The sequence below is a fragment of the Agelaius tricolor genome, unplaced genomic scaffold, assembly GCF_023055355.1.
Source record: "Agelaius tricolor isolate 1412-34295 unplaced genomic scaffold, bAgeTri1.0.p SCAF_7, whole genome shotgun sequence".
NCBI lineage: Eukaryota > Metazoa > Chordata > Aves > Passeriformes > Icteridae > Agelaius > Agelaius tricolor.
Genome location: NW_027269267.1, coordinates 21,375,358 through 21,397,591, shown reverse-complemented (window position 1 = coordinate 21,397,591; position 22,234 = coordinate 21,375,358). Strand labels below are relative to the sequence as shown.

General features: G+C 40.9%; 1 protein-coding gene across 1 annotated transcript in view; it reads right to left on the bottom strand.

Moving 5' to 3' along the window:
- Positions 1 to 10,358, bottom strand: part of ANOS1 (anosmin 1) — a 131,573-nt gene extending 121,215 nt beyond the window's left edge. The window contains exon 1 of the mRNA XM_071430572.1: positions 9,990 to 10,358. Coding sequence (XP_071286673.1) covers positions 9,990 to 10,181 — 192 coding nt within the window. The 5' untranslated portion in view covers positions 10,182 to 10,358. The remainder of the gene's footprint in view (positions 1 to 9,989) is intronic.
- Between the last annotated feature and the right edge of the window lie 11,876 nt (positions 10,359 to 22,234).

Here is a 22,234-nt window from a genome sequence, read left to right as displayed (position 1 = left end):
CACCTACTGCATATCCAGACTGACCAATGTTTGGCTAATTCTTGATCTCAGTTCACAGTTGCATAGAAGGAAATTTCAAAACAGAAGAAAGCCTCAAGCTCTTTTAGTTCCAGTTCCCTTCTCAAAATTGTTAGGTACAAATTAAATGTCAACATATTTTGTAACTCTTTGTAACTAACTAAAATGGGGGCAGATAACGGTGTGATTCATTATTGTCTAGTTGTAGTTACACGTTAACATGATTTTATTGTTGTCAAAGGAGTTACAACCATCACCTAATTGAAAAAGAAAAAAAAAGCCACACAGTTGAAATAGTTTATATATAGGGATACAAATTCTGGGGAAGAGAATGACAAATAGTCACTGTATTAAGACATCATCATCATAATAATACATTGTTATCACCCCTTCCTCACTATTTGCTGCTTCACATATCTGTTCAGCCATGTGCTAAATTCAAAGAAAACCCAAAGTCTTACAGCACCAAGGTCAAAAAAATGAATTTGTAGTGTCTAGGTCCAAAAATGCCCTGAGGTCTGACTGGAATGTTCCAGTCATTAGCAGTTAAAAAATATGATCAGTTAAATACAAATGACATATTGCTCTATGTGCACGGCCTAAATCACTAGCTGAGAAATCACATTCATGTACATGAAATGAGATTGCTTTTCTTTTTATATTTTTAATATAAATTACTGTGAAGATAACTTCCCTAAAGAGTAATATATTAAAAAAAGAAAAACAGAACTGTGCTTCTAATTTCTCATAAAAATGGCAGGGAAAGTTGAACTACATTTGCACTAGACTAAATGAGTACATTATTCTCACCCAATCTTCACTATCAGCCTCAATTTCTGACTGTCTGGACACAAGACATTTGCTCCAAAGCAATCCTTTTTCCCTCATATTATCTTATTACAGGATCCATGACAGCTAGATTGCAGCCCTCACAGGCAGAAAAAACAAGCTTCACTACCTTGGCCAGGTCTGCAGTTTCAGCTGTGACCACTTGAGGAATTACAGTGGCAGTGAATCAAGGGTTCAAGTTTGTCTGAGTTCTGACATGAAATACTACGTCAGCTAGAATTTTGTTGTGAATTTTCATAATAGCCTTTCCTGTAACTGACCTCTACAATGAAGACAAAAGGGTTTTCAAAACATGTTTTCAAAAAAGAAAAATTAATTTTTTTAAACCAAGTAAAATTTTAAGCAGCTGAGAAAGGACAGAAATAAAACATGTTCCCAAGAAACAGTTACAAACAACTCTTCCTACAAACCCATTACATCTGTTCTCTGCTTCCATAATTCCTTAATTTCAATTAATTGTGTCCCAGGAAATTTTACAGTGCCCTCTAGTCTCATATAAATTCTCCTTCCAGTAATACAAGCCTGATAGAGTCCACCTATCTCTATTCTGAGACTCTGTCCCTTTTCCTGCTTCTCCTACAAGTTCTGAAGACATATGCTCCTCAGAAATCTCAGCTGCTTACCAGGGGAGTCCTGTCCTTTGCAAGCTTGAGACAAGTCTCTTCTTTTTTAAAGGAATGTAATTGCATATGTGTGTACACAACTTTGATGTCACATCTCTTTGACAGTCTAGAGAGACACATTGGTGAAAATGTTGTTCACAGAAGAGAACAGAAATGCAATTAAAACTTTAGAGTGGGGTTGTTCCCCAAATCTGGAAATACCTGATATTCTTTTCAGTGGATGGAAAGAATGTGTGCTTCTTTTTAATCAGAGATGAAAAGAACAGTACTCTACTTTCAAGTTTAAAGGGTCCACTTACCTTTCAACACCCCCAGCTCTCCATCTCTGTGTCCTGCGACCTCTTGGTCATTAAAAGACTGAAAAACAGATACAACTGGAGCTGGGACACCCAGCTCACAGCACTCTACTTTGCTGACTACATGGACCTAGTGTTCACTCATGGACCTGATCCAGCTGAAATCAACAGAAGGCTTTTCATGGACTTCAAAGGTTTTTGAAGTATAAAGCCTTATAAGGCTCAGCTGTGGGAGAGATCAAAAAATGAAGATTCTTGGTGTAAACTCCTAGGCAAGGAGTTTTAGTGCAAGGTTTACATTTGCTAGGCACCAGCTACTAAATATCAATACAGATGTGTCTGTCTTCTGTAGGATGCTCCTGATACTCAGTCATTATTCCTACTTTCAATCTTTAAAGACATGGATGCTAAATTATACCACTCTCTTTTTCTGTTTACAAAAGTTGGCTATGTACTACAATCCAGCTGGTCGGACAGAGTAAAAATTCACATAAAATGGCCAGGGGAGACGCAAGTCAGAATGTGAAGAACAATCTCTATTGGCAAACACAAATTCAGCACTCAATCTTAAGATGCCCTTTACAAAATGACAAATAATGAGCAAATAATAATCTGGAAAATCAGTCTGCTTTTCAAGCTGTCTCAGAAATCTAACATTTTGGGGTTTTTTTCCTTATACAACACTTACTAAATCAAATACATTTAAATTAAGTTCAGAGCACTTGTTCATCACAGAGACAAGCCATATTCAGACAACAAATAATGCTTTAATAATAGTTTTAATTTGAACACTACCCATCTGAAAAACTTTTTGCTCTGCATTAAGTGGCTATATCTTCCAATGGAAAAAGATTTACATTTTAGAACTGACAGTGTTTTTCTTTTAGAAGTTTTCTAATACTTTTCAAAAGCAGCATTTCCTCCCCCTCACCAACATGACTGTGACATTTAAACTATTCTTTGCCAATATTTTCTATACCTAAAATGTCTGCTTTAAAACCTATTAGTAATTCCTGTTGGTTTTATTGCACCTGGTATCCAGCATGTTTACCAAATTAACAGTTATTTTAATTTTACGAAAATAAGCATAAAAATTTTTTTTTCTTAATATGTAAGAATACACAAGTAAATGTGAGAAAAATATCTTGGCAACTCCTATTGTTCAGTACAATTGCTCACCCTCTATTTACATTTTCAACAGTTTACTTGATTTGCATTTAAACTTACACTTGAGACACAGACAAGTATTTTAATTTAGGAAAGCAATGAGCAAGTCTGAGTCATCAAAGCCACTAGAAAACAATGACCAGGCCATGTAAACCCCTGCACTCATATCAACTATGCAAGCATCCACTGAGGGCAAAGAGATTTGGGTCTGGTTGTGAGAAAGTTAAAACTCCCACTTAGGGAGGTTCAAATCAGAAGTCAGGGAGATTCATACCAGACCAGGTTACAACAGCAAAGACTAACTATGCCTCAATTACACAATACAGTGAATAATGCAGCTGTTTTCACTAGATGCAACCATTGATATTCAAAACAAACCTTTCATTTTCATGGGTTTTACCCAAGATTCTGTTAAATCTGTGCACCTTTTGCTCACAACTGAAGATCTTGATAATCAGGGCACACCAAATGCCAGAATAATTACCCAGATCATATACCACATGAACATCAAAAACAGGAGAAGGACTGGGCCTTTAATGAGTTTTGAGAAAAACAAAGTAATGACAAATGCTACAATTTGTCTGTGGAAATAAATTAGGAGCAGAGTGCTTTGCGAGACACATGAAAGTCAGAATTACTTAACACAAGGGCTATTTTTGGAAAGGAGATGAGTACTGAAACAGCAACAAAAACAGATGGCACACATCCTCACATTTAGAAAAGGTTGTGAACATGTCCCAAGAGAACTAAGCAAACTCAGTGCCTGGGCAGCATGTCCATTGGAACTGAAACATTCTGGGAATAAGACACTACATATACACCATATCTCACTACAGAAGTACCACATATCTTTTCATTTAAGATTTAATAAGAAACAATTTATAGTTTCAGAGTTATTTGAGAAAGTTACAATAAATGGTTTCTTCACGATTTCCAGCCTCTCTACAGCAGAGCACAGAGAGACACAAGCATCCTGGACTTTCAGCCTGGCCACCACTTTCCCAGCTGGGACCCATTGCAGATTATGGCAGGTGCAGCCACTTCAGAGTTACAGGCAATTTGAAGGCAGATGTGCTGGCATTGAGACAACTAGCTTCCTGACTTGTAGGTGAAATCTGGTATTGCTTATCTAGAGGTAATCACTTGCACATTATTTGCTTGCAGATATAAAATCTGAGAACCTTTTATTACTTACTTAAAAGAATTGCCTGTTTTTCTTCCAAAACTTCAGTTGTCCTGAAAGGCAAGAGTCCTTCTACAACACTAAAAACAACCTCCTACCACCATATAGTTATCAGTCATTCAATATAACAAACTTCTAAGGCCTTACTCTTCCCTTTTACAGCTACTAAACATTATGCAACATATGGCTCTATTAGCTTAAAACAATATTTTTCCATACTTTCAAAAACAATTTTGAGTTAGCCTTGGCTCATCTAGCTTAGTACTAATTCCTAAGTACTAAATCATAGTATACTACTATTAGATTTACACTAAATCACATTTACAAGAGCTAATTTCTCTCTAATTTCCTTCCATATATCACAAAACTGGCTTACCACTTGAAGGACGTCTATGTTGTATCAAAATTTTCAGCTACAATTCATCCACTTCACAAGTAAGTCAACATGAACACAGCACCCCTATGTGACCAAAGTCATCCACCATGTTGCCTGTATGTTTCTAATCAGTGCCCATTTAACGAGTTTAAACAATCTCTCATGAGCCTGTTCAAGCAGCAATCACAATGCTGGATCACACAACATGTACACATCTCCATGTACCTGGACTTTCCCCTGATGAATAAAAAAAATGGATTTGCTAAGATTCAATTTACTACTGAAGATTACCCCCTCAAAAAAATTTAAAACTATAGTGAGATGTACCAATATCTAAAGGGATGGAAAAAAATTTATTTAGTGTTAGCATTGTGGTTTTAATGCACTGATAAAGGGTCATATATGAACTCATGTAAGAAAATCTAAATCATGAAAATGAATTTAAAAGCAAGTAACAGTATTTAGCAGGCATTATATCCTTAAAATGCAGCCAATCCTGTTCTCTGTTCTGGTTACTCCTCCACACCTGGAGTGCTAGATCCAGTATTGGGCCTCCCATTACATGGAAAGAGATGGACTTAGTGGAGGGAGCCCAGAAAAGGAATAGTAATATCTCTCACATGAGAAGAGGCTAAAAGAAATGGGAACGTTTAGTCTGGAATAGAAAAATCTCAATGGTTTCTCATCAATATTTGTAAGTACCTGATGGGAGAGAATAAAGAAATAGAAGCCAGACACTTCTCAGTGAAGCCCAGTAACACAGCAAGAGGTGATGGCCAAATTTGAAACATGGGAAACTGCATCTGAACATGGGAAAACACCTTTTTTGTTACTGTGAGGGTGGTTAAATGCTAGAACAAGTTGCCAGGAGGTGGTGTTCAACCTCAGCATACACTCTGTGAGCATATGGCTGTAACCTCTCCAGTGACACCACAAACACACCACAACCACAGGCAATCTTACTGGCAACTACTCCAAATTCCTAGGACATGTTCTACCACCCTCTCAGCTTTTGACCCAGTAAACAAGACTGACCAGTCCTGTGTCTTAAGTAAATTATCAAGTTGCACATATTACGCAGGAAGACACTTGAGCTTGAGAGGTCTATAACAGATCCCAGCTAAGACAAAGATCAATGAGTCCACAGGTCAAAGTAAAGTTTGCTCACTATAATATTTTTAGCCTAAGTAGTTACAGTGATGTTCAAGCTCTTATTCACAAAGAAAATTTTAATCATACCAGTTTTAAAACATGTCTCAGATGGCTGGCATTAGAGATTAAAATCCAAATTGCTTTTTCACTCAACTTGAAAACAAAACACTAAAAAGGTCACTGCCATGTCTGTTCCCCCAAAATAAAACAAGTTCATCCTCAACTAATATCACAAATTGGAAAGGCTACACCCACAAATAGCAATGCAAGGAGTTTAGTCTCACTCCACTAAAACAGGCAGGATATGCAGAAACCTCTACCAAAACTAATCTGAGCATTCAGGCCTCTTGTCCAGCAGGCTGTATGAGGTCCTGGTTTATACCCATACCCTTTTCAAAAAAACCAAAAACTTGTGCAGTAACTGACCTCATCTTCCTGCAGTAAGTAAAACCTCCTCATAGGGTTTTACCTACTGTACTAAATTACTATAAAACTAGATTCACAAACAAACTTTGAATACATCAAATTAAAATATGTACCTTTCTCCTGGAGATCAACTCAAACACTGAGACAGAAACCGCCTTAATAAGAAAATGTTGAGGAAAGAATATATCCAATGACATCACTGTACCACTTCTGTCCCAAAAATAGTATGCCTTTTTCCACACAGGATTCACAGTCTTGGTGTTTCTTATGGAGCCAGACACCTTAGTCCTTCCTCTCATTTCAGCCTAGAGGAGGAATTGCCCTTCCCATCTTATAAGGGCACCATACTAACACCCAGGCATGCTCTTTTAAGATAACAGCCAAAAGCACACAACGCTGATTATTGATATAGGACTTCAAGGTTCAAATCTACACCTTCTCCTAAGCAGGCCATTTGATGGTAAAGCTCCAGCTTACTGGAAGAGCATTCCTGCCATACTCCCCTGTTCAGGTGTTTTAGAGAGAATTTTGTCAGAAAAAGAAGCACAGCACTAGGAACTCTGCTGTATCAAGGCAGTGACCCAGGAGCATGGGCAGGTTCCAGTGAATGCTCCAATTACTCCCTCATACATGTTTTGCAACAGTCAAAGTAAAACTCTAGTGTCAACACCCAAAATGGCTTTAAATAAGTACTCTGAACATAAGGCTAAAGAGATGAGCTCTCTTTGTCCTCACTCTTTCTGGTCACAGGTCAATGAATGCTTCATTCGGTGCTGTTCAGGGGCCTAAATTAGACAGTTGGGATAAAAATGCTTTCTCTCATCTGCAAAATTTCAGAGAAAGTTAAACCCCACTACTGAACACATTTCAGTAAGACAGAAGTGATATGTTGGAGTCCCTTCATTTAGAGTTTAAACATCATTCTCTACTGTGAATGAGCATGTAATCAATAACTTCTTATATAAAAGAAGAATCCACTATGACCCCTCCTGATTATAATTTTTTGTTTGATTGCTTAGGATGAAAGGCCTTTGTGCTAGCATGCTCTCTGTGAAAGATCATGGCCCTAGATATCAAACACACACATTTCATTGGGTCTAAGACTCATGTGGTGCATAACTCTCATAATGATCTCATGTATCTTTTGGTATAACCTCTACATGGAACTTCCCAACACCACCAGAACTGGAAAACCCCCCTAGCCATGGAGACTTTATAGGAATAAGCAGGAATCCATGCCCCTTCAACAAGCATTCTGAAGATCAAAGATTTTTTATTTAGGTGACCAATTCTTCTTCAAGCCCACATCAATAGTCTATATGGAATAAAAAGATATATTATTTGAACTATGCTTCAGTTAAAATAATTTCTACTGACATTGTCTACTCACAATGTTCATTTAAAATAGGCTTAGAGTTGCTTCCCAAGTGTAAATTAACAAATTGGCTTTTTAGAAATAATACCTCTCTTGAAACTTTAAAAAATAAGGACAGTAAAGAAAAATGGGTGAAAATTCTCGGGGCTGGGGGGGGTCAATTAAAATCCCTTGTGAACATTTAAAAGTTGGAAAAATATTAGCTGCCATTCAAACAAGAGCCAGAAGGTAAAGAATTAACCCAGACTTCCTATTCATACTACCCGATTCTCTTTTAAAAGTTGTTAGTGATGTGATTTTAGTACCATAAATTATGTGAAATTAACTCTCTGTGAAGTTTTGGGGACATCATCTCTTGCAAAGCATGTCCAGCTGCTTTCTCCCTAAGCCCCACCACTGAGGCTGCATCTAAAGCAGGGTTGAGAAATGAGTGGGTCAGTCTTTCAATTCTTGCTTAACTGGGAGACACTAGAGTTCCTTCCTGCTCTGATTGGGAAGAGCTAGTGTTTAGTTTGCTTCAAAGGTTGAATCAGATTACAAGATAAGTGGACATCTGAAATGAAAAGAGCTCCAGAAATTGCTACCAGTTGAGATGAAAAGGGGAGGGGAATGGCTAGGAGGGAGAGAAGAGAAAGGAATGGAACATCATACCCTTTAGCCCACATGGAATTGTCTGGCCCAAATTTGCACATCCTACAGCCCACACTGTTTTATCAGTCTCCTGTGAGAACACTGGATGCCTGATGTACTTTAAAACTCTCCTCCTTTTCCTCATTATAAGACAATGGAGAGCTTAACTTTTATAAACGAGAGCACTTTATCTTCCAAACATTACAGTCGTTTCATGTCTAACAGGGGTTTAATCCGTAGTAATTAAGATAAATTACCACGTGCTTTAGCAGGTTGGGGTTAAAACTCTGAGATTTTCAATTGATTACAAAAAAACAGCCCGTTATCAAGTCCTAACTGAGTAATTCCCTACTTATTTTACTCTAGCTAATTAAAATGTAATCACGATTGTGTGCAGTGTGCATTCTGTCAGCAGTTGTACGTTGAAAAAGAAATCTTGCCAAGAAAACACACAAAAAAGAAAAAAACAAACAAAAAAAAAGCCTTTCACTGTGAATTGACTTGATCTAAACTGCCTCTTTAGCCACTGAAACTGTAAAACAAGTAAGTTACAACCGCTTGACAACGCAATAAAAAACAGCGACCGCTCTCCGGGCTAATGAACTGTATTAATGGGTATCCTCCTTTCAGGCCATCCCGGGATGCACGGAGCACGCTGACAGCGGCCAGGTCAGGCAGGGCCGCCCCTTCTCCAGCCGCCTCGGGTCGCAAGCCCGGTCCCTTCAACCCAAACCCGGCTGCAGGCACCCAACCAACTTCCTGCTGCCTTTACAACGCACACACTCCGCTCTCTTTTAACGTTCCCTCTTTTTTTTTTTTTTTTTTTTGTCTTTTTAAATCGGTTATCTTAATCACCTCTGAGACCTGCCTTTGGTGCCAACACCTTTGTCCCGAACGCAACTTCACCCCAGGCGCTCGTCCGGGCGTTCCCGGTTTCTGAGGGACCGGCACGCCCGGGGAGAGCGAGCGGCGCGTCCCCGAGGGGCCGAGGTGGCTCCCTCCGCACCGAGCTGCCCCCAGCCCTTCCCCAAAGGGGCTGCGGCTCTGCGGAGAGAGAACGGCTTAAGCTCGGAAGCGTTTCCGTCATTTGGGTGAATTCGAGTAGGTTTAATATTTGCGCAGTGAAGAACAGGTGGGGAAAGGGAAAGGTGCGTGTGTAACTAGAAGAGGGGGAAGGAAGGGCAGACACCCGCTGCTCTTGCACTAGCTCCGCACTGCTGCCAGCTTTCATTTTAAGCCCCGCAGGTCTCCCGACATTTCAATTCCATTTCTCCCCACTTTATCCCTATTTGTCCTGTTAGCCAAAGATGTGCCTCTCTGTCCCAGGGGGAAAAAAAAAATTACAGCGTTACCCCCACCCTCACCTTCCAGGAGGTCAGAACCAAGTATAACACGTTCACGATTATCGCTCTTAAAAACAGGCTCAAACTTTCCCACCGGGCTGGGGAAGCGAGCCACCTGCGGCGGCTGGCGCACCGGCGCGCAGGCAGGCGGAGCCCGCGGGATCGCCGCCCGCCGCTCGGCAGGACGGGCGCACCCCCGGCCCGGGAGCACCGCGCCGCGCCCGCCCCGGACACCACCGGAGGCAGCGGCCGGGAGCGCCGGGCACCTGCCGGGAGCCAGGGCAGAGCGTGCCAGGAGCCCCACGACCCGCCAGGCGGGGAGCCCGGCCGGCACCCACAGGCACCGACGGGGCTCGGCGCTGCCGCGGGGCCGTGCCCACCTGTCCGGCGCCTCCAGGTGCCGGCCATCCCCTGGGGGCAAGGGCCCCCAGAATCGCCAAGCCTCAGCCCCGACCCCGGCCCCGGCCCCTTTCCGCCCCCGTCCTGCGCCCCGGGGGACACCCGCTCTCCGGACGGTGGCAGAGGCTCCCTGCGCGGTGCCATGCCCCTACCTGGAAATGCTTGAAGAAGGCGGAGATGCGGGTGATCTGGAGGCTCAGGCACCTGGAGGTGCATCTGGCGGCGGCGAAAGCCTCGTCCTGCCTTCGGGCGGCGACGGCGGCGCCCGGCCCGTCGGGGCTGCCGCAGGCGGCCGTCACCCAGAGGAGCAGGGCGAGGGACACGCCGGGCGCCCTCCGCACCATCGCTCTGCGGGAGAGGAGAGCAGAGGGGCGGCCGGGCGGCGCGGGGGGCTGCGGGCGCCGGGGTGAGCTGGCTCCCGCTCGCTGGGCTGGTGCCGGGCTGCGCCGGGGACGGATACCTCCGCGCCGCAGAAACTACACAAGAAAGTTCAATCATTCAACTCCCCTCACCCCCGTCCTCCCTCCCGCCCGCCCCGGCCCACGGCCCTCCCCCGGCGGCAGCGGGCGGGCCGATGCCGGCAGAGCCGCGCCATTGGCTGCGCCGAGCGCCGGCGGCGGCGGGCGGGCCCCGTCCGTGCCCGCGGGCAGCTCCGTGCGGCCCGAGCCTTCCCTCCCTCCTTCCCGCACGCCGCCACCTGCGGGGCACGGGCGGCCGCGGAGCCGCACGACCTGTCCTACACACAGGAGGGCTGCGTGAGGGTGGCTGGGCGCTGCTGGTAGCCGGTCTTAACACCCTGCTTAAGTCTCTTTTATTTCTTCTTTTAAAAAATCAATTTTTAAAAAGGACGGGGGAGCAAGAACGGAGGGAAATCACTTTTTGAAACTCGGTGTTTCTTACAGAGTAACGCTGCTGTGAGCGCTAGTCCCAAGGTGAAACACATACAGGCTCCTCTGAAGAGTTATTTAAAAATGAAAATCTACAAGTCATTAGTGCAAATATCTCTGTGTAATAGCTGCAAAGATTAAAACAGCACCTTGAGCTGTAAAATGGCCCCCATACAGTAAATATCAGCCTAACATCCTTTCCCTGTTGCCTTCAGCTCCGGGGCCGGAGCGTGTGCCGCAGGATGTAGCACAGAGGTTACCTAGCACATTCCTCTCCCTGTGCGCCCTGCATGGACTCCTCCCGTCTCAAGTATGTGCTGCTAGAAAGAGCAAGTGGATCATTTCTCACCGGAGCCTGTGGATTGAGCCTCCTGAACTTGAAAATCCCACGGCTGTATGAGCTGAAATAAGTAACTTTTAGGCTATTTCAGGAGTTAGTACTAGGTCAGTTACTACCATAAGTAGCAGTTTAGTATGGTTATCAAACCCTGTATTAAAAAGACTTCAGGAGGCATCTTTACTGGAACAAGTTCAAGTATAAGTGTTCACTAGAAAAGTCATCTAAAAATCTCATAAAGGTCTGCAAGATCTTCAACCCTTCTGGCTGGTACTAATTTTACATGGCTATAATTTTTCTATATACAAATTATTATATAATTTCTCTATATATAAATGTGAAATAAAAACATATTCCCCAATGTTACTATTCTCACCAGGCTATATGTGTACACCTTTTATGCACTTATATATCAGAAATTCAAAGTATAAAAAAAGTCTGCTACATCCCAACTAGGAAGTCACTTGTCAAATTCTACCAGTAGATTCTAGCTATAGTTTTAGTGTTTTACCACAAAATTAAGGCACAGATCAAGAAAAGATTTCTTGTCAGAAATATTGCTAACATACAAATATAACAAAAAGCAAGGCACATTTTAGTTTAGATGCTACTTTGCAGCTTGTGGTCTCTCTTGTCAGCTGTCAGAAATCTTCACTTGAGAAAAGCCAGCAGGCCAGAGTCAGCCCTGCCAGTGTTACCAAGTGGAGATGACAGTTTGTGCCCCTGGATGCTTGAGGGAGCACAGCTGCCAAAAGGCAAGGTCACCTGCCACATCCTCCTGGCACACAAGGTGCCCTGCTGTTTGCACTGTTCACCACACTCTGCCAGCTACTTTGGAAATGCCCTGGTTGATCAAAGGAGACCATCTCAGCTACACCTCTTGAACGGGAATGGGTTGGACTTGGTGATCTTGAAGGTCTCTTCCAACCTAGTCATTCTGTGAATTCTGTCAATTCTGTCAGTTTTGTGTAGTTTTCTCATTTCTGCAGCTGGAATCATTACCTTTCCTGTTGTAGTGAGTGGACATCGTAAGGGGTTCACAATTTATTAATTCTTTATAATAAATCAGAATTTATTAATTCTTTATAATAAATCAGAATTTATTAATTCTGACTGATATCTCACCACTAGAAAACTGGTTACTCTGCCTGATCCAGCATCTCTATATTTACAAAGTAAAAACAGCACGCGACAGAACAACACAGAAGTCAATCCACAGTCTTAGCAATGTTATGACAAATAGTGTGACCCCATTCAGGCCTCAGTATTAAGTTCAGGACTTCCCAGTTTCTAGCTGGATCTTTTAAATAGTTTTTCTTAAGCCTTGACTAAAACTTTTGCAACTTTTTGCCTTGAGTCATGAAAAGAAAATTGCTTTGCTGATTCATAGTGTTTACAGGTACACTGAATGCATTGAACTTTTACCATAGATAAAAAGAACTGCCTGAAAAAAATATGTAACTTTCTGTAAATCAGATGCAAATCTAGAAAAGCCAGAAAATTCAGTAGATATATCCCCTCCATGTTACTACTAATGCCTTTTATGTCATGTATTATAAACCCCAGCTTTAACTAAAAGGGTATGATCCCTGTTTCTTTTGTTTTAAAAAGTCTGGTAGCAAAGGGGGTAGAGCCCTTAATGATTAAAAAGTTAGTGAATACACAGTTTACTCAGTTACTTTTGTTTGAAAGTTCATGGTTACAGAGATCATCAGTGTAGTCTCTAAATTCCTTCTCAGTAAGGGCTGACTTGGTTACCACACAAAAGACTGGCTGTTCACTTCCAGTAAAACTGTAGTCACACAGGTCCTGTTCCCCTATGTGGAGATTATGAAACAGGCTCGGTAGCTCAAGAATTTAGTTGGTAATTAAAACCCACTGTGGACTAAGTGTCTGCTAGACCAAAGGGGTAGATATGCAAGTTTGTAAATATACTCATTTTAAAGACGTTAATAATTTGGCTACAGAATAAAGAAAATTGGAAATAAATTATGTATACATTTCAACCAACCTGTAAATATAATTATGGTCTTTAACCAGATAAATAGATGCATGGATACATTCATATGTTTTGCTCACTCTTTTTTGGTCAATAAATTACATTAAATATTCTTTTTGTATTAGAAATAGTAGAATTAGTGCTAAAAAATTTTTGCGAGTGCAGAGTATTATTTTTGTGCTAAAAATATCCGCATTGTTTTCCTGCCTGTGCTTCAGAAGAGTCTGACAATGTTCAAATGAGGTTTTCCGCAAACCAGGGGCTGTTTTTTCACAGGAGACAGCGCCACATGCTGGCATTGCGAGGCGAGAGCCACCGGGCACTGTGCCGGTTTAGTTCTGGTTAATGAGTTGGGTTTAATCGATTCTGAATTAAGATAGCTTCATCTCAAAGAATTGCTTCTTACTCTATAGGGAAATGCCAACATCAGGTTCTAATTTCAGGCAAAAAAAATAAAAGAGATACTGTTAATGTTAAAAATATTTATTGTTTTCATATAAACCACTGTATTCTAGCTCACGGATTTAGTTTATTGTATTAAATCATCCTGATATGCTATTTATTATTCAATTGTCTTTAGCTTTAACTGTGTTACATTAAAAACTATCATAGCTCTGGGTACAACATAATCCCCCAAATCCTCTTCAGGAACTCAGCATGCAGGGGTGCCTCTCCAAAGTGCCTATGGAGGCAGTATGGGGAGTAAAGACAGTGAGTCAGGGATCCATCTGCAGGGCCAAGATCTTGTCAGGACCAGGGAGACACGGTGGGATGGCTCCCGTGGCTGAAGTGTTGCCATGGAAGAATGTTTGTCTTGTTTGAAGGACAGGGGGAGGAGGAGGAGTTGCCCATTATGTGAGAGGTCAATTGGAATGTGTGGAGCTCAGTCTGGGGATGGATGGAAAGGAAGCTGAGCACATAAGGGTTAGGATTAACCCTTATTACCACATAAGAGAGGACAGGTAGAGGTGATGTTATAGTGGCTGTCTGCCATAGGCTACCTCACTAGGAAAAGCAAGTGGATGAGACCCTGTACAAGCAGATGGAAGCAGCCCTGAGTTCTCAGGCCCTGGTCCTCATGAGGGGCTTCAACACTGGCTGGAGGGACAAGACAGCAAGGCATAAGCAATCCAGGCACCTGGAGTGTGTTGTTGATAACTTCCTCCTCTGGGAGACAGAGAAGGCAACAAGAACAAGTGATCTTCTGGACTTCATACCAACATGGAGGTGCTTGTTGGGATGTGAAGGTCGAGGGCACTCTTGGTGGCAGACACCATGAGACGTTCAAAATCCTGAGGGCAGGGAGGAGAGGAAAACTGAATTCAAAGCCCAGGACTTCAGCAGAGCAGATTTGCCCTCTTCAAAGATCTGTTTAGAAGAATCCTATGAGGTAAGGTCTTGGGGAGAAGAGAGACTCAAAAAAGTGATTTCATATTTAAGGATCACCTTCACCAAGCTCAAAAGCAATCCATCCCATGAACAGAAAGGAAGGCAAAAATGCCAGGAGAACTCTGTGGATGAACAAGGAGATCTCAGCAATGCTCAGACACACAATGGAAGCATACAGAGGGTGGAAGCAAGGACCAGTAAGTGGGAAGAATACAGAAACATTGAGAATCCAGGGATCAAGCTAAAGCTCAAATAGAATTGAATCTGCCCAGAGATTTCAAGAACAAGAAAGGCTTCTATAAGTACATGGGAGACAAACATGAGACTAAGGAAAGTACTGGACCATTGCCTAATGAGACAGGGGACTTGATTGGACTGAATGTTGCCTTTGCCCCAGACCTTATTATCATGACCAGCCTTCAGAAATGCCACTTCCAAAGAGCAGGATGAAGGTTGAAGCAAGAAATATGTCACCTTGTCAGAAGAGGATCAGGTCAGTGAACATAAAAGTAGACTGGACATGATTAAGTCCATGGAACCTGACAGGATGCACCCACAAGTGTTGAGAGAGCTGGCAGATATCATTGTGAAGCCACTTCTGGTAATCTTTGATCACTCAGAGAGAATGGGAGAAATGCCCAAAGGCTGGAGAAAAGCAAATGTGACTCCTATCTTCAGAAAGGAAAGGAGGACAACCCAGGGAACTGCAGGCCAAGCAGTTTCACTTGGATCCCTGGGAAGGTGATGGAGCAGTTAAGCCAGAAATACATTTTCAGGCACACTTCCTTAATTCTTAACATCTTCTTTAGTGACTTGCCTGGTGGAGTAGGGTGTACCCTGAGCAAATTTGCTGATGACACAAAAGAGGGACGAGTGGCTGATAAACCAGTGAGCTGTTCTGCCATCCAGAAAGACTTCAACAGGTTGGAAAAATGGGCTGCCAGGAATCTCATTAAGTTCAACAAGGGGAGGTAGAAACTCCTGTACCTGGGGAAGAACAGCTCCATGCACAGATATAAATGCTGAGGACCACCCATCAGGAAAGCAGCTTGATAGGAAAGGTCCTGGGGGTCATTCAATATGAGCCAGCAAAATGCTCTGACAGAAAAAAAAAAAAGGTGAAAGATATTCTTGTCTAGGGTAAAGTATTGCAAGCAGATCCAGAGTGGTCATCCTTTCCTCCCCATCAGCACCAGAGAGACAAGGACATAATGGACAGCATCCAGTAAGGGCCCTGAAGATGCTGAAGAAACTGGAGCATCTCTCTTATGAGGGAAGGCAAAGACAGCTGAGGCTGTTTGGGCTACAGAAGAGAGGGAGGAACCTTAATGTATATAAAATCCACAGGGACGCTGGCTCTTTTCAGTGGTATCCAGTGACAGGACCAGAAGCAATGGACACAAATTGAAAACTGAGGACCTTTCCTGTGAACATCAGGAAATACTTTTTTTTTTTTTCTGTGAGGGTGGTCAAGCACTGATGCAGGTTGCCCAGAGAGGTTGTGACATCTCCATCCTTGAAGATACTTCAAAGGTGTCTGGACCTGGTGGTCCTGGTCAACTGGCTGTAAGTGTCTCTGCTTGGGCAGGGCAGATGGACCAGATGACTTCCAGATGGCCTTTCAATCCATCTGTGATTTGAACAGTACAATAATTGAACAAACAAATGTATTCTTAATTACACTTCCCAAATGGAAAAGAAATTTAAATAAAAATGTTCACTTTAAATGTTTGCCTTGAAAACTAATTGCTGGCCCTGGTCTTCACTGAAGTCTGCAGGTACCTTTTTTGAGAAGTACTTATTTAATGCAGAAGTACAACTGTGTTTGAACATTATGGGCCTTTTGAATATCCGTGGTCTATTTGTTTTGTTAATGAATTCATGGCCAGAGATTAAAGACATTTTTATATGTCCTACTTAGAGTGCATGTTTAGTTCACTAATTCAGGACATACACAAGAAAGGCAATAAATATATAAAACATATACAATAATTTAGTTGGAATATTAGGTATATTTTTAACTGTATTAACTGCACTTATAGACTTAATAAAATGTTGGGAGATGGCCAGGTCACCTATGATGTCTTGATTATTTTCTTGCTAGCAACAGTTCAACAAAGAAATTGTAATAACTAGAACTCTGCTAGACACCAGTCCTTATTCTTCTTTCTGAGCTTTGAAATCGGCCTATAGTTTCCTATAGTTTTCTGCTGCTGAAGGGAAAATTGGAAATTACCATGGAAAATAAGGGACTTTGAAAGATGCTTCCACAAAACCATTTCTTTTTTCAAGTAAAACAATGGAAGCCAGCACAGACATTGAAAAAATTAATTTGTGCCAGAAATTATGCCATCTGAGGACAAACACTCATGCCTGTGAATGGGAGGAGGAGAAATACTTTCTTATGGCTTTGAACATTTCTTCAAGGTTTGAATACAACTCCATTTCTTTGGTAAGGACTGCATAGAAACTCTTTTTACCCCAGGGATTCTTATGGGTGGTCTATATCATTCCTTCTTCATGTGATCCCTGAAGTTAATGACCTTCTCCAACTTCTTTTGAGAAATAGAATTCTGCATAGTCCTAGGTCAAGCCTGTGAGTAAATTCCAGAAATCCATCTCTGTGTCTGGTAAAGCTGAATATTCTTCATTCATAGATTGAGTCCTTATAATATTACTTTCTCCTGGGAGCAATTCAATGGGAATTTTCTGCATCACCACTTCCTCTTGACCAAGGGAAATCAGTAATAGGTAGTAAGAATATTAGTAGTGCAGTTATCAGTCATAGTGGATGGCAGGATGAAGTGAGGATTCACTGTTCTGAAAATCTCATCATTTGTGTATAGAGCAAGAGGAAATAGATGTCTCTCCAAAGATTTTGAGGAAACAGGAAACCAGTTAGGTAATTTTGAATATGTGGTAAGTCTCATATTGTGTGTTTGAGACACACAAGAGCAGTCAGGTCTGTGGAGGGGTTTGAAGCAAAATGATGGGATAGTTTTAGTGAGATTATTCTCAGGTGTAAGAAACATAACAGAAAGCATAAAGATGCTTATTTTAAAATTTAGGAATGAAAAATAATTGCTGATATCATCAGTTGTCTCTAAGAAGGATTGAGTTTTTCAGTGTTGAGCTACAACCTTATGGAGTGTGTCTTCATGCAGTGCAGAAGAGAAGCAAATTCAGAAATACAAAGAGAGACAAGATAACTCAAACAGAAGGCTTGCCTGCTGCTGGCAAATAAATATTTGCTACTACATCAAGAGCAGAGAAAAGAAGTCACAATGGAAAATTATAGGAGTTTAGCTCCATGGATGAATATAAAGGACTGAATATTAGAGACATTATGCCTAAGAATTCAGATTTAGACAAACTTATTTTCAAGAAGTGAGGATCAACCCCTTAGACTCCAAGATGCTGCTCAAGTGATGATCCTGAATAAGGTTTCAAGCACAACACTAAAGAAAGAAGACTAAATGAGATTAATTAGGAAAATGTTGTGCTTGAGAAGCCCATAAAGAAAGGTCAGAGGCAAACTGCTATTAGTTGAATGAACATACTTATTTCCTCCCAGGGACTCTCATCTTCTTCAGGGTCACACAGAATAGGGCAAAGCCAAGCTGCACTCATTCCAAATCTGTGTCTTCAACTAGTTTGCAAAAATAAGTTTTCCAATAAAAATATATCTTACTGGCATCTTCCCAGCTGCTTCTTGTCACTTCAGTCATTTGATCTGATTTCTGGTTTCAAACAGTCTATAATTCTTCATCTTGTGTTTTGTATATGCCTTACTTCTGATTGTACTAGAGCATATTTTTAAACAGGCACCTTTCTCTCTCTTTATATTAGGAGATAAAACAATGTAAAAAGCAGCACATCTTTAGGGAATTTTTTTTCTGTTATTGTCTTAAATTAAGAATGTGTACCTTATTTCTAGTCTGACTGCAGTATTTATTAATGTTTGAACATTGAACTTTTTTTTTCCACCTTTTGGGTAGATGTAGACTTCCTTTCACTTTGAAATCCCCCTGAAGATAGGTCAAGATGGATCTGAAGCTAAATCTGGGATACAAGGGAGGTTTCCCTGCAGACCACTATTAACTTCTTTTATAAATGAAACAAACTGAAATTTCTTTGTGAAGTGTTTGCTGCATTGCAGATTCTGTAAATCTGTTTGTTTCAGAGGCTTTCCAACCTTGGGGTGTATAAGGATTGGACATTTTGATCCTAGTAATGGAGTCAATAATACCATACAGATGAAATATGGTATCTATAATCTCTTTATTTGTCTTCAACTTGTGCAGTTACGAGCTACATAATTCTTAGTCACTGTATTTTGCTGTGAGACGAGATGAGATGAGGCTCATGTTCAGTTGGTTACTCACCAGACCCCAAAGGCTTTCAGAGACAAAGGCTTTCCAAGAAACATTTCTATCTGTGAGTGTGACCTACTTTCTGTGTTCCTAGATGCACAGTCTTGCATATGGCAGCATTAAAATGCATGATGTTTAAAAATGAATTCAGATTACTGAGTGATTCAGAATTCTGCATATATTATTTATCACTTGAGTCAATAATCATGTCACATGGAAACTTTGTAAAAATTGATTTTATTATGTGTTTCTAATCACCAATACATAAACTAAATAACACTGAGTCCAGAACAGACAACACTAAACTCATTAATTTGTTTAAGATTTTTCATTTCCAATTAGTTTTGGAGAGAGTATAATTATAAAGATATTTTTCTGGTCTACATAACACAAATGTTTTACACTGATTGTTACTGAATGTCAAATTTTAATTAGAAAATCACATAATAAGTCACATAATAAGACAAGTGGCATGCTTTTGACATTGCCTTTGCCAATCAGATTTGTAATCACCTAAAAAGACAAAATCAGATTTACTTTTTATGTGTATGAAAATTTTTTCCATGCATTTATTAATGTAATTTGTTACTGTACTTTCCATTATTGCTTTTGCCAGGGAAAGACAGACCTATTGATAGACCCTCTTGGGCTTGAAATCCATCAATGGATGTGTGTGGTGTCTGAAAAATTGTAATAATTCTTTTTAATTAGCCTCACTCCTAAGCAACCACCCAACCTATTACATGACACGTATCAGTTGTCAACTGATTGTCAACTTTAGGATTTATTTGCAAATTATTTAAGGAAACATCATTCCAGATACCAGAACTGCGACCTAATTAATTGACCCTTTTAAAACATACCTAGCTAATAATAATGAAGTCTTTATATTCCTGTTCAATGTCTGCAGCAGCATTTTTGGAACACAAAATAGTTAAAAGAAAGGCATGATACATAAAAACATTGTGTTCCCTTGAATTAAGAGGAAACCTTTTGATGTGCTTGAGAGGTTGTTGTTTGTGTACTCTGTCCTTCAACTAAAATAACACCAGAAGTGAAAGAATGAAAAATGACAATAATTAAGAAGAAGCTGATCCTTCAAATTTGTTTTTTATGGAATTCCCTGCTCTGTGTTGCAAAGGCTAAGATTTAAATACAGACTAATTCAGACTATTGTTCACAGTCTTTTCTTCAAGGTTAATTGATTTTGAAATTAATAGAAGGAAAATCCATATCAATTTTTTTTTGCCCGTATACCAAATAATTTATTAATTGTACTAAAAATGATTAATTATGTAACTGTGCTACTGCATGTGCAGACAGACACATATGAGAAAAACTCCTAAGTGTATTGAAGGACTCCAGAAAAGTTGCTTTCTTTGCCTCTTTTCAATTGATAATAAATTTCAGTGGTGTTGTTCCTTGTACCACTCAAAAGAACAGAGTCTGGTGAGAGTTGTATGATACCCTGTCATACCAGAACTTAGGGGGATGTGACCAAACACAATATAAACAGGAATATCAGTACTGTGAGAGACAACTGCTCACTTTGAAAATTTAAAAAGGTTTATTAAACCTTAACAAAAATACAGCAAAGGACTACATAAGGAAAAAGCTTCAGTGCTGGGAACTACCCCTTGTGCATTGGTTCATGTTCAAGATGGATGCTCAGTCCTTTATACCCCTGGGGTTGCACCAGCCAGCCCTGGCCCCTCCCAAAGTCTGTCACTCAGCTCTTCTTTGCCATTTATCAGTGCAGACTGCTTTCTTGTGACCTGATTGGAGGTCAGGTGTTGCCATGCTGCACCCCCTGAGCACCCCCAAGCTTTTCCATTCCCAGCTGCCCCATGCAGGGGACACCTGTGCAGCTCCTTTGTACCTGTGCTGGACAGCCCCGGCTGTCTGATGGCAGCAATACAGCAGGGAAAGGGAGCCATGGGGAGAACAGAGGGCATCTAAACTACAGTAACATAACTATGCAGCACTAAAGCTTTTCTTAATATTCACACAATAGTTATCTTTTAATTGCGAGAGCCAATCTCATTATTCATCTATAACAGTACTGATATGCAGCCTACAATGTCTTCAAATATTATTTCATTATAAGTAAATACTTCAGTGATCTCTGCCAGTTTGTCAGTCCTCAGCATGTGTTGGTGCCTGGGATTCTTCCTTTTCAGGTGCAATGCTTGTTTTATTTCTTGAGATTCCTGTTGGGCCCTCCTCCATCCTGCCTGAATCCCTTTGGATGGTGGTTCTGCCCTTCATCACATTTACTGTTTTCCCAAATTTGAGGTTGAGGTCACTTGCAACCTTGGTGAAAGTGCACTCCATTACCACCTCAGGTCACTGATAAAGCAGTTGAACCTCACAAGTCCCAGTTCAGAGCCCCGTGGTGTCCTCTTGTCACAGGCAGCCACGTGGAGTGCTCCCCCTGGCCACCCATCCCTCACCCTGCCCATCCAACAGGACTTTTCCCACATTCTTCTCCAGCCATGGGCTGTGATGGTCTAATTTGGCTGAAAGAAGTAATTAGTTATGGCATAGCTAGACATGTGAAATGAGCCTGTCAAATGTCAAAAATTCATCCCCTATTACAACTAAGCAGAATTCCTTCTGATTACCTCCAAGGCTAATTTTGAACTGTGGCTCTCAAGCAACACGATTGATTTGTCTGATTTGTCTTTACAAATGTCACTGAGCAGATGCAGTTTGGCAGCTTGTCCAGTATCAGTGTCTGTACATAAGATATTGGGTACTCATCAGGCCATCAGTAGCAAGAACTATTAGTTATAGGAACTTCCATTTTCTCTTGGCTAAGAGAAAAAAACCCCTTTTTTTTTTTCCCCACAAAAACTCTGAAAATTTGGTTCAGAGTTTGAAGTAGTCAGAGCTTAATAGTGAAAGAGTGATACGGTGCTGTGGCTGTGCCACAACATACATTCCAATGTTTTTAACATTTGTGCAGAGTTGATGCCACTGCATACGCAAATTAAATAGAGAAACAAAGAGTTGTTTACAGCCAGCTGAACTGATCAGAATTCTTTCAGGTAAATGTATGTCATTGAAAAATATGCTTTTATATAGAATGGAAATGTTTTAGAAAGATTTAATTTTAACTAAAATTTTCTAGGCAAAGACAGCTTTGAAAAGAAAACATGAAGCAGTTAGATGCTTACATTAAATAATCTCCTGTTTGGGTTTGTAATGAAGTGTTTTACACTGGGGAAAAAAAAAAAAGAGGACCAGTGTTTGAAAAATGCCAGAATCAGTTTAGGGATTGAGTTAAAGAAAAATAAAATATTTCAATATTTTTTCTTACTGTCACATGCCAGTAGCAGTGCTGTAGGCGAATATCCTGCTGCTTATATGCCAAGAACTAATAATTATAATAAACCCCCCGCCCCACATA